Source organism: Pseudophryne corroboree, chromosome 2 (assembly GCF_028390025.1).
Source record: "Pseudophryne corroboree isolate aPseCor3 chromosome 2, aPseCor3.hap2, whole genome shotgun sequence".
In the NCBI taxonomy this organism is placed as follows: Eukaryota; Metazoa; Chordata; class Amphibia; order Anura; family Myobatrachidae; genus Pseudophryne; species Pseudophryne corroboree.
Genome location: NC_086445.1, coordinates 34,504,339 through 34,521,702, shown reverse-complemented (window position 1 = coordinate 34,521,702; position 17,364 = coordinate 34,504,339). Strand labels below are relative to the sequence as shown.

Here is a 17,364-nt window from a genome sequence, read left to right as displayed (position 1 = left end):
ATCCTGACGCACTTAGCTTCTTTTGGGTTTGTATGGCATTAGCCGCTGATACCTTCTCCTGTCGTGAGAATGTGGTATACGTGGCTACTAACGGTTATCTTGTCTATTACCTGCTATTGGACTGGTTAAGAAAACTGAGATCCTGTGGACGGAGGCAGGGTTATAGAGGAGGCGGCGCTATGCATCCTGGGAACAGTGAAAGCTTTTAACCTGTTGGTGCGTCGGATCAAGATCCTACTTTACACCCTGATGTTATTCCCTGTGGAACCCAGTGTACCTCGCAGAAAGAGATTTAACAATGGTAAGCTCTTACCATAAATCTCGTTATACTTGTGAGTGATCCTGTATAAGCTCCGGTGGAACACTGCCTCTAGTGGCCAGATCTAAAATTAGGTAGTGTGTTCTATAAGCAGACCAACAATGGCAGTTGCTCGGTCATTCCTGGAGATAATTATATATCCAGTGCTAGAAAGGGGGAGGGCACAAACAGCAGACGGAGGGAGGGGAGGTGCATCCACCCCCCCCCCCCCCCCCCTGGCACAATAAAAATTAGCTGTAACTATACCTGAACCTCTCTGGTAATAGAAATTTAGAGAATTGGTCGCGCATGTTTAGCTGCTGAGCCACTTCACGGCTTCTCTGATATCAGCAGTCCTAACACTACATAATAGCAGTGTCCACATAGGGCCATGTAATTTGTCTACAGTAAGTCCTCATGATGAAGCCTATTACTAAAACACATCCAGACAAAGAGCTAACTGACCCGGAAGTCATCCCCAGAATCTCCCATTAACACTACAAGGAACAGCACGCCTTCCAAATACTGCTCCCATTCAATGCCTTTCTCACACAAGCAGACAAACAATGGCATTTGCTCAGTCATTCCTGGAGATAATTGTATATCATGTGCTAGAAAGGGGGAGGGGTCACAGACAAACAGCAGACAGAGAGGGACGGTGATGTGGGTTAAGTGTTTTTTTTGGCTTGCAGGTGAGAGTGGTCGTTTTTGCAAGATTGCCTTCGATTGACCCAAATATATAGTTATACCCATTCTCATGTATCCCAAATTTAATGAGCATTTATGTTGCACACAAAAAACCATACATGTATCGTTTTTTCAAGTGTTTAAAAAAACAACAACATATTGCTGCCATTTAACACATTTGAAGTCCTCAAATCTTTTTATTATGATCTCTAATGTAGTTCTATATTGTTATCCTATGTCACTTTGGCATTTTGGGGGGTACAGGATGATTTCCCCATTTGTTTTCTGCACTTTTCGCTGGTTAACACATTGCAGGTCACCCATTTTCGCGATTTTCTGATAGGATCATTTGAAAAACGTGCGAGTGCAGTTCAGCCAATAGGTATGATAACTTTACCCACGATCGCATATTGTGGCTAATTGAATACCGGCAGGTAAGCAATGTAACAAAGCAATGAGGAAGGCTAGGCAGATGCTTGGCTGCATTGGGAGAGGAATCGGCAGCAGAAAGAAAGAAGTAATAATGCCACTGTATAGGTCATTGGTACGGCCTCATCTAGAATACTGTGTCCAGTTCTGGAGGCCATATCTTCAATAGGCTATTAATACATTAGAGAGTGAACAAAAAAGGGCAACTAAAATGGTGCATGACCTACATCACGAAACATACCCAGAAAGACTAAGACAATCTCTATGTATAGTGTGGAGCAGAGAAGGGAAAGGGGGGACATGATAGAAAGTCCAGGTGGGAAACATTCTCCATGTGAAGAGAAGTAATAGAACACGGGGACATGCACTGAGACAGGAAAGGGGGGGGGGGGGGGGGAGTTCAGGAAATGACTTCACAGAAAGGGTAGTGGACAAGTGGCATAGCCTCCCATCAGAGGTGGTAGAGGATAAGAGCAGTTCAAATATGGATGGGATAGACGTAAGGGATATTCTTACAAAGAAAGAAGGATCAAATTGGGTTTGGGAAAACAAGATGGTTTAAAAAAAAAAAAAAAAAGGGGGCAGACTAGATGGGCCAAGTGTTTATCTGCTGTTGCATTCTGTGTTTCTGTGTAGGTAACCAGGTGCTATTTGTACCTGTGTGATAGTAAGATAGAGAATCCTATACACTGTGACTTGTTAGCATAGATGAGATAATGTAGTAACCTGTAATCCCCATAGACAGGTGAGGAGTCTGTGCCACGTCGGTCAGTTCCTCACTCCTCACCCTTATTTCCTCACCTTAGTCTTCTTCTATTCGCTTTTTCTGTGTACATAAAGTATGTGTCTGCAGTGTTTTCTGTATGCTGTTTCTTACACTGACACATGCTAATGTGTAACAGCCCAATTTCAACAAGTTGAATGTAAGAACAGTTTCATATAAGTATAGGTTTGTCACCACAATGTTTGTACATTAATATAGCAAAAGCCTCCGTTACCACTCTGTGCTTCTGGGAAACCTGCTCCTCCCACTATATAACTCTCAGTCTGTGGCTTCCTGCTGCCTCCATTCCCCTCCTCACATCATGTCACTGCCCCTGTCACATGCAGCCCTGTCCTCACTGACACATCACTCATCTCCTGATATTCTCTGTGCTGCTGGGGGACCCTGCTCCTCCCACTATATAACTGTCTGGGTCTTCCTGCTGCCACAATTATCCTCACGTCATGTCACTGCCCCTGTCACATGCAGCCCTGTCCATACTAACACATTACTCATCACCTGATATACTCTGTGCTGCAGGGTGACACTGCTCCTTACACTTTATAAGTCTCAGTCTGTGGCATCCTGCTGGCTCCATTCCCCTCCTCACATGTCTCATGCAGCCCTGTCCCCACTGACACAATCACAAAAGTGTACAGGTCGCTGCCTCCCACAGGCTCCATGGGCTGATGGCTATAGTGAGTTACTAAAGGTATAGAATAATAGTGATCTCCGCGAGCTGGAGCGCAGTGTGTGCAGTGTGATAATAGCCGTGCGCTCCTCATTATAATAATCTTGCTTTACTAATAGAAATCTCATTGTTGCTCTGCTCAGCAAGCTGGACACTTCGGGGAGCCTAAGCCGTACGTAGCGAGGGGACCCTCACCCCACCCAGCTCCTCAGTGCGACATCTGCTCCTCCACACACACCACTGATCTTGCTCTGGAAACCAGTGTGCTGCAGTGGGGACCTGGGAGCACCAACAGCTGAGTGCAGCAGCTGCTGACAGGGAGGTCACACAGAGCATGGTGCTGTGTCACGGATGTGATCCGGCAGAGCTGTACCCGTCTCCTAGTAACAAGACTGTGCGCTGGCAGTGGCCAAGGACCCCCCCGACACTGGAGGATTGGTAACATCACCTGGCTCTGACATTTCCACCAATGTGATCCACAAGATGAGGAGCGCCATGATCCACCATGCTGGCTGCCGTGTGCCGGCTGGTGGTGCCCGTGTACTGTTACTGCCGGATGTTGGGCATAGTGGTTAGAACAGGGACTTTGTCCTCTAATGTGTATATGTGAGTGCAGGACACCATGGACTCGGCCTGCCAGAATACCATTGTTGCAGCTCGCCATGCGTTTCATTTAGATTGTAAGCTCTTAGGTGCAGGGACCTCAATGATGATGATTATTCTTCTGTTATTTGTGACTTCCCTTTTGCATTATCTGTTTGTTATACTTACAAAAACATGTATTTGCTGTGCAGTGCAGGCCCTGACCAATTTGGGGCCAAGCCTGGTGCTCCTACCTTATGTGGGAACCTGCATGCACCTTAAAATAAGGGGGGGGGGGGGGTCCTCATTGAAGGGGCATGGTCTCACACGAGGGGTGTTTCATGGTGCCGTGCTCTCCTTCCCCCACTGGTTTATCCTCCCTCATCCCACCTTGTGTCTCTCTAGCTCAGTTTCTGAAAGAAAATCGAATGTGAATTTGCGCATTTTTTTAACAAATTCATGTGGACTTGCATGTTTTAGATAAAGTTATAACCTGTGATGGAAAAATGGATCTTCCGGTGCAAACCTAAGATAAAACGCCAGTCCATGCACTGGAAAAAAACACCATCAAGAATGAAGAAAGCCCATCAAATCCAAAAGTTAAGTTATGTTTTGTTTGATACCAAGGGTGTTATTTTGGCAGACTTTGTACCAGAAGGCGCAACAGTGAATTAACTTTACTACAAAAATGTTCTAGCAACTTTGTGGGAAAGAATCAGAAGAAAGAAGTCAGAGTTGTGGGACAATGCTTTTATCCTCCATCCGGACAACGCACCAGCCCACACTGCTCTCTGTGAAATAGCTTTTGGCGGAGCATACGATTGTATTGCCAGAGCACCCTCCAGTGGCAGCTGCTCAATCGGTCCTGAAGATAATTATCCGTGGCTAAAAAAGGGAAGGGGTCACAAACAGCAGACAGAGGGGAGGGGGTGCTGGAGCCCCCCAACACACTGACCAGATCCTGTAGCATTACATCCACCTATCTGGTAATAGAATTTCAGAGAAATTGGTTGCATGCATTTGCAAAGATATGTTTAGCTGCTGACCGCGTCAAGGCTTCTCCGATTATCAGCAGTCCTAACACTACATAATAGCAGTGCCCACATAGGGCCATGTGATTTGTCTACAGTAAGGCCTCATGATAAATGATCATACAAAATGACACCCAGACAGAGGGCTAGCACCCCTGAGATCTCCCATTTGCACTACAAGGACCAGCATGCCTTCCAAATGCTGCTCCCTTTCAATGCTTTTCACATATGCAGACAAACAGTGGTAGCTGCTCAGTCATTCCTGGAGATCATTCCTCCGGTTACTCGGACCCCATTACATTTACCCCCATATCTCCGATGCACAAACTATACCGCCCAGCAGTAACTATTTCAATGTATGAGCTCCTGTGTAGGCTCTGTGTTCAGGTGTTTTCTATAGCTCACTGTTAACTGCAGAGTTACGCAAATTTGCCCTGGAAATATAATTTCTGCTGCGGGGTACACTGGGCTCCACAAGTCTGAACAATGGGGTGTAGAGTAGGATCTTGATCTGAGGCACCAACACACTGAAAGCTTTGACTGTTCCCAGAATGCACAGCGCCGCCTCCTATATCACCCCGCCTCCCAGCACAGGAGCTCAGTTTGTAAGTTGGTGCTGCAGTAAGCAGGCACTTAACAGAGGGGCTGCTCCAAGCAGTCCTGAGAAGCTTTTTATGAAGTAAAAAGTGAAGACTTCAAGGGCAGCAGCGGTGGTAAATGTCTTGTGACCTTCACTGCTGCAGCTCCAGCTCTCCCCAGTGGCGCTGTACACTCCCGAGCCCTGGTTGCCGGGTACCTACAGTGGAGGCTCCGGTTTTCTTCATGTTAGATACACACGGCTGGGGCTCTCCAGGATCGCGTGGCCGCGCTTCGGGAGGTGGTAAGTGGGTCCCGCTCGCGATCCGGCGTGGTCAGTGGGAGGCGTGGTCACTGTGGCAGTACAGGCGATCCCACTAGATCACCAGGGCATGGGCGCTGGTCGGGTTTTCTCTCTAAACCCCTTCTTATATCGCCTACAGTACCCGGTGGTTTTGCCAGCAGAGGGGATAAGGCTTAGACCTGAAGCCCCTCCCCCAGCCCCAGGGCGCCATTTCTAGCAAGTGTTCCCGCCCTGGAGCTGCATATCTGTCTTTTCCTCACTCCCAGTCAGTGTCTGCGGCGCCATTATCCCTCAGCTCACTGTTCCTGGGACTGCTTGGGCAAATCCTCCTATGTAAAGCCGCCTGGTTGTCAGCGCTGTGACTTTACATGACACTTAAGTATTCTACCTGCCTTTTTAGACAGTGATAGTTAAGAAAGAGTGCATTTAGTCAGGGTTTTATAGTACAATTACCCTGTGATATATATCCAGTTCTTACTGTGTGCTGTTATATCTACTGTTATATAGCTGTGTAAGCTAGTCCAGTGCAGTATTATTGTCTGTAAAAACCTCTGCATTGTACAAACTGTGACCTTCTGTGTGTGCATTTGATAGCTGAGTGGTGTCCATCTCGTGTTTTTCACTCAACTTGCTATCCCTATATTCTATAACCTGAGGGGGCTTGGTGCGTCAGGTGTTATCTAATATAGGATTTTCACAAAGATATACTGTATTACGTATTTCTCTTACGTCCTAGAGGATGCTGGGGACTCCGTAAGGACCATGGGTTATAGACGGGCTCCGCAGGAGACATGGGCACCTAAAAGAACTTGGGTGTGCAGTGGCTCCTCCCTCTATGCCCCTCCTCCAGACCTCAGTTAGATCTTGTGCCCAGAGGAGATAGGGTGCATTACAGGGAGCTCTCCTGCGTTTTCTGTAAAAAGAATTTTGTTAGGTTTTTATTTTCAGGGAGCTCTGCTGGCAACAGACTCCCTGCATCGTGGGACTGAGGGGAGAGAAGCAGACCCACTTCTTAAGAGTTTAAGGGCTCTGTTTCTTAGGCTACTGGACACCATTAGCTCCAGAGGGAGTCGGAACACAGGTCTCACCCTGGGGTTCGTCCCGGAGCCGCGCCGCCATCCTCCTCACAGATGCCGGAAAAAAGAAGCCGTGAGTATGAAAGAAGTAAGAAGACGTCAGGCGGCAGAAGACTTCAGATCTTCCTGAGGTAAGCGCGCAGCAGGAAGCTGCGCGCCATTGCTCCCACACTTAAACACACACACATGGCACTGATGGGCGCAGGGGGGGCGCCCTGGGCAGCAATAAACCTCGTTTGGGCATGAAAGCAAGTAGTTAGGCTGCGGAGGCAGTAAACTACAGATCCCCGCCATTTTTTTTTTCAAATAGACGAGCGGGACCGAAGCCCACCGCGTGAGGAGGCGGAGCTTGATCCTTCAGCATTAACCAGCGCCATTTTCTCCACAGAGGCTGCAGAGAACGCTGGCTCCCCGGACTCTCCCCTGCTGAACGCTGTCTGGGTATTTCCCTGGGTCAGTTTGGTGCTGGTGTGCTGGCATACTCTCTCTCTGTCTCTCCAAAGGGCCTGCTTTAGGGAATTGTCCCCTCATAGCTATATCCCTGTGTGTGTATGGGGTGTCGGTATGTGTATCGGCATGTCTGAAGCGGAAGGTTTATCCAAAGAGGAGGTGGAACAGATGAGTGGTGTGTCTCAGTCGGCGGTGCCGACTTAGGATTGGATAGATATGTGGCATATGTTAAATGCTAGTGTAACTTCACTGCATAAAAGGCTGGACAAAGCAGAGTCCAGGGGGTCGGCAGGTAATCAATCTACGGATTGTACCGACTCACAGGACCCATCCGGGTCTCAGAAACGTCCCTTCTCACAAATAGGGGACACTGATACCGACACGGACTCTGATTACAGTGTCGACTATGATGAAGCAAGATTGCACCCCAGGGTGACAAAAAGTATTCAGTGCATGATTATTGCAATAAAAGATGTTTTACATATCACTGATGAGCCCTCGGTGCCCGACACGAGGATACACATGTTTAAGGGAAAGAAACAGGTTATAAACTTTCCTCCTTCCCAATGAACTTATTGAGTTATGTGAAAAAGCATGGGAAACTCCAGATAAGAAGCTGCAGATTCCCAAAAGGGTTCTTATGGCGTACCCCTTCCCTACACAGGACAGGGTACGTTGGGAATCCTCTCCCACAGTGTACAAAGTCTTAACACGCCTTTCCAAGAAGGTGGCGCTACCGTCCCCTGACACAGCGGCCCTCAAGGATCCTGCGGACCGCAGGCAAGAGACAACATTAAAGTCTATTTACACACATACTGGTACTTTGCTTAGACCGGCAATTGCGTCAGCATGGGTATGTAGTGCAGTAGCAGCTTGGACAGATACCCTGTCAGCTGACCTTGATACCCTAGATAGGGATACAATTTTGTTAACATTAGCTCATATTAAGGACGCAGTCCTTATATATGAGGGACGCTCAAAGAGACATTGGATTACTGGGTTGAAGAGCCAATTCTATGGCTATTTCGGCAAGAAGAGCCTTATGGATCCGCCAATGGACGGGGGATGCAGACTCAAAAAGGCATATGGAGGTTTTACCTTACAAAGGTGATGTATTGTTTGGGGACGGCCTCGCGGACCTGGTTTCTACAGCTACCGCGGGTAAGTCTACCTTTTCCCCAACAGCAAAAAAAAAACCACAATATCAGATGCAGTCCTGTCGGTCGCTTAGATCCAGAAGAGGTCGGGGCTCCTCTTTCCTCGCCAGAGGTAAGGGTAGAGGCAAGAGGACACCTGCTGCGGCTGGTTCCCAAGAGCAGAAGTCCTCCACGGCTACCGCTAAGTCTACCGCATGACGCTTGGGCTCCCCTGCGGGAGTCCGCACAGGTGGGGGCACGCCTTCGACTATTCAGCCAAGTCTGGGTTCAGTCAGACGTGGACCCTTGGGTGATAGAAATAGTCTCCCAGGGCTACAAGCTGGAATTCGAAGAGGTGCCCCCACGCCGATTTTTCAAGTCGGCCTTACCAGCTTCTACCCCAGAGCGGGAAGTAGTGCTAGCTGCAATTCAAACGCTGTGTCAACAGCGAGTGATTATCAAGGTTCCCCTGAGCCAACAGGGAAAAGGGTATTATTCAACCCTATTTGTGGTCCCGAAGCCGGATGGTTCGGTCAGGCCTATTTTAAATCTAAAATCCCTAAACCTGTATCTGAAAAGATTCAAATTCAAGATGGAATCGCTCCGAGCGGTGATAGCCTGCCTGGAAGGGGGGGATTTTATGGTGTCGCTGGACATAAAGGATGCTTACCTTCATGTCCCCATATATCCTTCTCATCAGGAGTACCTGAGATTCGCGATACAGGATTGTCATTATTAATTTCAGACGTTGCCGTTTGGGCTTTCCACGGCCCCGAGGATTTTCACCAAGATAATGGCGGAAATGATGGTGATCCTGCGCAAGCAAGGAGTCACAATTATCCCATACTTGGACGATCTCCTGATAAAAGCGAGATCAAGAGAGCAATTACTGGAAAACGTGTCACTCTCTCGGAGAGTGCTTCAGCAACATGGGTGGATTCTCAATCTGCCAAAGTCACAGTTGGTTCCGACAACTCGACTAGCGTTCCTAGGCATGATTCTGGACACTGAACAAAAGAAAGTGTTCCTCCCATTGGAAAAAGTCCAGGACCTCCAGAACATGGTCAGAGACCTGCTAAAGCCAAAAAGTGTCAGTTCATCACTGCACTCGGGTTCTGGGGAAAATGGTGGCAACTTACGAGGCCATTCCCTTTGGCAGGTTCCATGCAAGGACTTTTCAATGGGATCTTCTGGACAAATGGTCCGGGGCCCATCTACTATTACATCAAAAAATAACACTGTCCCCCAGGGCCAGGGTATCTCTTCTATGGTGGCTGCAAAGTGCTCACCTTCTAGAGGGTCGCAGGTTCGGCATTCAGGACTGGGTCCTGGTAACCACGGACGCGAGCCTCCGAGGGTGGGGAGCAGTCACACAAGGAAGGAATTTTCAAGGACTGTGGTCAGACCAGGAGTCCTGTCTACACATCAACGTGTTGGAATTAGGGGCCATATACAACGGCCTTCGACAAGCGGAGAGTCTTCTTCGCAACCTTCCGGTTCTGATTCAATCAGACAATGTCACAGCAGTGGCTCATGTGAACCGCCAAGGCGGGACAAGAAGCAGAGTCGCAATGGCGGAGGCCACCAGGATTCTTCGCTGGGCGGAAAATCACGTAAGCGCTCTGTCAGCTGTCTTCATTCCGGGAGTGGACAACTGGGAGGCAGATTTCCTCAGCAGACACGATCTCCATCCAGGAGAGTCGGGACTTCATCAAGAAGTCTTTGCAGAGATAACGGGTCTCTGGGGAGTCCCTCAAATAGACATGATGGCGTCACGCCTCAACAAGAAGCTTCGGAGGTATTGTGCCAGGTCCCGGGACCCTCAGGCAATAGCAGTAGACGCTCTGGTAACACCATGGGTATTCCAGTCGGTCTATGTGTTTCCTCCTCTTCCTCTTATCACAAAAGTGTTGAGGATCACAAGACGAAAAAGAGTACAGACCGTACTCATTGTTCCAGACTGGCCTCGAAGGGCCTGGTACTCAGATCTTCAGGAGATGCTCACAGAAGATCCTTGGCCTCTTCCTCTAAGGGAGGACCTGTTACAGCAGGGGCCCTGCATGTTCCAAGACTTACCACGGTTACGTTTGACGGCATGGCGGTTGAACGCCGGATCCTAGCTGAGAAGGGTATTCCGGAGGAGGTCATACCTACTCTAATAAAGGCTAGGAAGGAGGTGACGACAAAACATTATCACCGTATCTGGTGGAAATATGTCTCTTGGTGTGAAACCAAGAATGCTCCTACGGAAGATTTCCATCTGGGTCGTTTTCTCCACTTCCTACAGACAGGAGTGGATATGGGCCTAAAGTAAGGCTCTGTTAAAGTACAGATTTCGGCCCTTTCGATATTCTTTCAGAAGGAATTGGCTTCTCTTCAAGAAGTCCAGACTTTTGTAAAAGGAGTGCTCACATCCAGCCTCCTTTTGTGCCCCCAGTGGCACCATGGGACCTGAACGTGGTGTTGCAGTTCCTTAAATCACACTGGTTTGAACCCCTTAAAACGGTTGAGTTGAAATTTCTCACCTGGAAGGTGGTCATGTTGTTAGCCTTGGCATCGGCCAGACGTGTGTCAGAATTGGCGGCCTTGTCTCACAAGAGCCCCTACTTGATTTTTCATGTGGATAGAGCGGAATTGAGGACTCGTCCTCAATTTTTACCTAAGGTGGTGTCTTAATTTCATATGAACCAACCTATAGTGGTGCCTGTGGCTACGAATGACTTGGAGGATTCCATGTCCCTGGATGTAGTCAGGGCCTTAAAGATTTATGTAGCCAGGACGGCTAGAATTAGGAAAACAGAAGCATTGTTTGTCCTGTATGCTGCCAACAAGATTGGCGCGCCTGCTTCGAAGCAGACTATTGCTCGCTGGATCTGTAACACAATTCAGCAGGCTTATGTTACGGCTGGACTGCCGTTACCGCATTCAGTAAAGGCCCATTCCACTAGGAAGGTGGGCTCTTCTTGGGCGGCTGCCCGGGGCGTCTCGGCATTACAGCTTAGCCGAGCAGCGACTTGGTTGGGTTCAAACACTTTTGCTAAATTCTACAAGTTTGATACCCTGGCTGATGAGGACCGTGCATTTGCTCAGTCGGTGCTGCAGAGTCATCCGTCCCAGTGCGGAAAATCTGCAAGACTTGTATATAGTTATTGCTTACATAAGGGTTATGTTACAGTTAGTTGTTTGTTCATACTGTTAACTGGTTATGTGTATTCCAGGTTATATGGTATGATTGGTGTGGGCTGTTATGAATCTTGCCCTTAGATTAACAAAATCCTTTCCTCGTATTGTCCATCTCCTCTGGGCACAGTTCTCTAACTGAGGTCTGGAGGAGGGGCATAGAGGGAGGAGCCAGTGCACACCCATACTAAAAGTTCTTTTAGGTGCCCATGTCTCCTGCGGAGCCCGTCTATACCCCATGGTCCTTACGGAGTCCCCAGCATCCTCTACGGACTAGGAGAAAAAGATTTACCGGTAGGTTTAAAATCTTATTTTTTGTCTGTGATTTGGTCACCTTATCTCTGCTAGTGCTGACTACACTGCGCAGGGGTTTGGGATATTGTGCTGTTGATAATTGTACTGTGTTACCTCATACTGCAAGTTATATCATGTCTGCTTCTGAGGGTAACGGTTCTGGGGCGGAACACACTGCTGGTGTTGCTGAAGCCACAGGCACATATAAGGAGAATATAGCAGCTGTGGGCTCTGGTTCTGGGGGCTCCTTGCCCCCCAGTGGGACTGTGGCAACGGAGGCACATACTGACCCACCGTGGGCCGCTTTTTCCACGCTTCTGCATATGCTAGTTCATAAACTAACACCCCCTATGGGACCCCCAATGCCGGTACAACCATATGTGGGCCCTGCAGCTAACCCGCCGTGGGCAGACGATTTATCTGCTCAATTGAAGAAGTTGAACCAGTCCTTGACTACTAAAAAGTCTGACCAACGCTCGCCTAAGTCCAAGAGGTCCTCTAAGCGAGCGCTAGTCTCCTCACAATCCACTGCTGTCACTGACACCTCGTCTCATGAGGACGGCACTTACACTGACCCCACAGGTTCTGACTCAGATAACGGCTGATGGGGAGGGTAGTTCACATGTGGATGTTCCTGACCTTTTGGGGGCTTTTAAGTTAATTCTGCAGATTACGGCTGATCCCGAGCCATCCGTGCCTCCCTAAGAAACCAGATAGGTTCAAGCGTCAGAAGGTGGTTAACAAGGTTTTACCTCACTGATCACCTAGTGGATATACGTCGGGAACCCTGGGAAAACCCGGGTACGAAGTTTGTGCCTCAAAAGAAGATGCTGGCTCGCTATCCCCTCACGCCAGAGCTGTGTAAGAATTGGGAAACACCTCCTCCAGTGGACTCGCATGTGGCTAGGATGGTGGTTTCCTCAGCTCTACCTGTCACTACCGTCACGTCTCTGAAAGAGCCTACGGATAAACGTGTGGAGGGTTGTCTAAAAGTGATTTACACCCTCACGGGTGCTGCACAAAGGCCCACTATTGCAGCTACATGGGCTGCTGAGGCTATTGAAGCATGGGCCTTGGAGTTGGAAGCTGAAATCTCCTCTGACCATGCTAGACAATGCTTGTCATATATTGTCACAGCTTCTCGATATATTAAAGAGGCGGCTTCTGATGCCGGTCTCTTGGCAGCCAAGGCCTCTACTACGTCAGTCCTGGCTCGTCGGATATTGTGGCCGAGATCCTGGTCTGTGGATCTGGACTCTAGAAAAACCCTGGAGGTACTCCCTTTCAAGTGAGATATTCTGTTTGGGGAGGACTTAAATAAGATAGTGGCTGACTTGGCTACTGCCAAAACTGCCTGTCTACCTAATACCGCTCCTTCTGTGTCGAAGGCTAAAGGTATGTTCCTTTCGCCCCTTTCGTCCTTCAGGTAAAGCAAAAGGTCAGGCGTACCATAAGCAGGCCTGCACTTCCAAACCTGGTAAGCCGAAGCCCAAAAGAGCCTGGGCTGCCCGTCAGCCAGCTGCCAAGACCGATAAGCCTGCCGCATGACGGGGCGGGCCTCCCCCTGGGGGATCCCAGGGTGGGGGTCCGGCTTCTAGGGTATACCCAGGAATGGTTGAAGACCACTTCAGATGCTTGGGTACGGGAAGTCGTCACTCGAGGTTACGCCATTGCCTTCAAAAACCGACCCCCTCATCGATTTTGCCTTGCAGACGTCCCGTTGGACCGGACAAAGGCAAAAACTCTACACTCTGTGGTACAGACCCTCCTGGATACAGGAGTTGTAGTACAGGTGCCTCTTGCTCAGTGGGGCCGGGGGTACTATTCTCCGCTGTTTCTAGTTCCGAAACCGAATGGGTCCTCCCGGCCCATTCTCAACCTCAAGGCATTGAACAGGTTTGTGAACATTTCCAAGTTCCGTATGGAAACCCTTCGCTCTATAGTTCTGGCCTTGGAACCTGGGGACTACATGGTCTCCTTGGACATACATGATGCTTACCTGCATATTCCTATAGCAGTGTCACATCAACAATACCTGAGGTTTGCTATTGGCAACATCCATTACCAGTTTCGGGCATTACCTTTTGGTTTAACAACGGCTCCGCGAGTCTTCACTAAAGTTATGGCGGTGATGACTGTGGTACTCCGCCGTCAAGGGGTCAGGATACTGCCGTATCTGGACGACTTGTTAATCCTGGCAAATTCCCCAGATCTTCTCCTATGTCATCTGGATATGACTGTCCGGATTCTACAAGCCCACGGTTGGTTCATCAACTGGAAGAAATCCTCCCTGGTCCCTGCTCAGAGCATGGTGCACCTGGGAGCGCTGTTGGACACTCACAACCAGAGGTTGTTCTTGTCTCAGGAGAAAGTCCTGAAGCTTCAGGACAGGATTCGTTGCTTCCTTTCTCGTCCGCAAGTGTCGATACATTCGGCGATACAGGTGCTGGGCCTCATGGTGTTAGCATTCGACATGGTGGAGTATGCTCAATTCCATTCTCGCCCCCTCCAGAAGCTGATTCTAGCCAAGTGGGACGGCCTGCCTCACCGGATCAGGTCTCAAATGATCTCATTGACTCCAGAGGTCCGTCTGTCGCTGCTCTGGTGGCTCCAGGACCAACAAATGTGCAGGGGCCGTCCATTCTGGATATCCAACTGGGTCCTGTTGACGACAGATGCCAGTCTAAGAGGTTGGGGCGCGGTGCTGGAGCAGCACTCCTTGCAGGGTCGGTGGACCAAGGAGGAATCTCTCTCGATCAACATTCTGGAGTTGCGGGCGGTGTGCAATGCGTTGAACCTGGCCCTGCATTTAATTCAGAACCGTCCTGTTCAAGTACAGTCGGACAACGCCACCACAGTGGCTTACATAAATCATCAAGGCGGCACTCTAAGCCATTTGGCAATGAAGGAAGCCTCACGGATTCTACAGTGGGCAGAACGCCATCTACCGGCAATATTCATTCCGGGAGTCCTGAATTGGGAAGCGGACTTTCTCCGTCGTCAGGACGTGCATGCCGGCGAGTGGGGCCTCCATCCAGAAGTGTTTCAACTCCTTGTGGAAAGGTGGGGTCTTCCAGATGTGGATCTGATGGCGTCTTGACACAATCACAAGGTTCCGGTCTTTGGAGCAAGGACAAGGGATCCTCAAGCAGCATTCGTGGATGCGCTGGCGGTGCCGTGGAGGTTTCGGCTGCCGTACGTGTTCCCTCCGGTGTCACTCCTGCCCAGGGTAATTCGGAAGTTCAAGCAAGAAAAAGGAAATCTGCTTCTCATAGCTCCGGCGTGGCCCAGAATGCACTGGTACTCAGACCTGCAAAGCCTATCGTCAGAGCGTCCACTTCTACTTCCACAACGCCCAGACCTCCTCGTTCAGGGCCCTTGTGTCTACCAGGACCTAGCCCGGCTATCTTTGACGGCGTGGCTCTTGAAGCTTCCGTCTTGAGGGCTAAGGTTTTTTTTGAAGAGGTCATTAAAACTATGTTGCGGGCCCAGAAACCGGCTTCTGCTCGGATTTACCATAGGGTCTGGCATTCATACTTTGTTTTGTGCGCATCTAACAATTATGACGCTTCCAAGTTTAGTACAGCCAAACTTTTGGCTTTTCTACAGCAGGGCCTAGATTTAGGCCTGCGTCTGGCCTCCCTCAAGGTTTATATTTCTGCCTTGTCGGTGTGGTTTCAGAGAAAAATTGCGACTTTACCTGATGTTCATACTTTCAGGGTGTGTTGCGTATCTAACCTCCCTATGTCCCGCCTGTGGCTCCTTGGGACTTGTCGGTGGTTCTGGAGGCGTTGCAGGAGCCTCCATTTGAACCTCTTGGTTCAGCTGACCTTAAGTGGCTTTCCCTTAAGGTGGTGGTCTTGCTGGCTATTGCCTCTGCTAGAAGAGTGTCGGATCTGGGTGCCTTGTCTTGTAGTTCACCATATCTGATTTTTCACTGTGACAGGGCGGTTCTTAGGACTCTCCCGGATATTTAACTAAGGTGGTTTCTTCGTTCCACCTTAATCAGGAGATTGGGGTTCCAGCCTTTGTCTCTCCAGATTTGTCTCCCAAAGAGCGGTCTTTGGATGTGGTACGGGCTCTCCGTAGCTATGTGAAGTGAACTGCCTCTATTCGAAATCTGATTCTCTTTGTTTTGTTTGGATTTCACAAACGTGGCTGGCCTGCTCACAAGCAGACCCTGGCCAGATGGTTTAGAATGGTGATTGCACATGCTTATGTGAAGGCTGGTCTGTCAGCTCCTGCTCACATTACGGCCCATTCTACTCGGTCTGTTGGACCTTCTTGGGCGGCCTAACATGGTGCAACCCTTGATCAGTTGTGCAAGGCGGCTACGTGGTCCTCCGGGAACACGTTCATAAGGTTCTATGCCTTCGATACTGCCGCTTCCCAGGATGCTTCCTTTGGCCGCCGGATTCTTGTGCCCGCTACAGTGTGTCCCCTCCCATAAGGAACTTCTTTAGGACATCCCCATTGTCCAGACTTGTGGAGCCCAGTGTACCCGCAGCAGCAGAAAACGAGTTTTATGGTAAGAGCTTACCTTTGTTAAAACTGTTTCTGCGAGGTACACTGGGCTCCACAAGGCGCCCACCCTGACTCACTTAGCTTCTTTAGGTTGATATGGCATTAGCCGCTGACACTTCTCTTGTCGTGAGAGTGTGGTGTATGTGGCTACTAACCGTTGTCGTCTCTCTTCCTGCTACTGCATTGGGCTGGTTAACTAAAACTGAGCTCCTGTGCTGGGAGGCGGGGTGATATAGGAGGCGGCGCTGTGCATTCTTGGAACAGTCAAAGCTTTGAGTCTGTTGGTGCCTCGGATCAAGATCCTACTCTACACCCCATTGTCCAGACTTGTGGAGCCCAGTGTACCTCGCAGAAAGAGATTTAACAAAGGTAAGTTCTTACCATAAAACTCGTGTTTTTTTGTTTTTTTTAATGTGAGAGATGGATATATACACACTATTAATAAAAATGTTCCTTTTGTATGTATGTTCGTGATAAACTTGAGAACTATTGAACCGATGTTGATTGGGTTTTCACTGAAATGTTCCTTGAGATCCTCCAAGTAGCATATGCTATGAGTCACCTCACTATCATACTGTTTGGCCGTCACCTGCATGTCTCTGACTACAATGCTGCTGACTTGGGTAGACAGCGGCTATCTTGCAGCTTTTGGTTGCTAAGGGTCCTAACAGGCTCTATCTCCTGTGTTTCTGCACTTGAATAAATAAAAATTCTTAAATAACCAGGGGGTACATTCCTTAGTGCACCTCCCTGAATCCACCTATACATGCATACATTGTTAACCTGGTCACTACCACCACACACCCGATAAAGACGAAACGTGTGCAAGTGGGACAAACTCAAGTCTACGTTTATATCGCTCCAAGTCGAGCGCCACTGTGTGAGCGGGCTCCTTATGTGCCAGAAGTGTCCATGCGATCTTTAAGTATTTTCATATTACGACATATTCACTATCCAATCGAATTCCTAAACTCAACCCGTCCAGATTACCACTGCATTAATTGAATTTGAAAATTGCCATACCAATTATATTGTCAAAGAATTTGAAGCCACCCTAGCTGTGCAATGGCACACGCTTGCAGATTATACGTCTGTTGCCTGATGTCATTGAGACGCTCATCCAGACGGGACCTGCAGAAGAAGAAATCCTGTTTATTTTGAGAATCTCATGATTCTGTCAGATTTGTGGCTTGAATTTAAGCGCTTTTAATTTCTTGGAGATGTTTTTGAATGACAACAAACACAGCGCAAGGCTAGTCCTTCAATGGCGTCAGTGTGGACATAGGCAGCAATGTCTTCTCACATGGTCAGTTATACGTGGGTTACATATCTGTTATGTCACC

The 17,364-nt window shown here is 48.9% G+C and overlaps 1 protein-coding gene across 16 annotated transcripts in view; it reads left to right on the top strand.

Moving 5' to 3' along the window:
- The window catches only part of LOC134994743 (zinc finger protein 436-like), a 497,924-nt gene that overhangs the window by 379,002 nt on the left and 101,558 nt on the right, over positions 1 to 17,364 (top strand). Inside the window, exon 12 of one of the 16 annotated variants that reach the window (XM_063951022.1) lies at positions 3,931 to 3,995. The exons of 14 other annotated variants lie outside the window; for them this stretch is intronic. In XM_063951022.1, the coding sequence (XP_063807092.1) occupies positions 3,931 to 3,980 (50 nt within the window). In that variant the 3' untranslated portion in view covers positions 3,981 to 3,995. Of the gene's footprint in view, positions 1 to 3,011; positions 3,053 to 3,930; positions 3,996 to 17,364 lie in introns of those variants that run through there. One more of the 16 variants, XM_063951023.1, reaches the window with a different exon arrangement.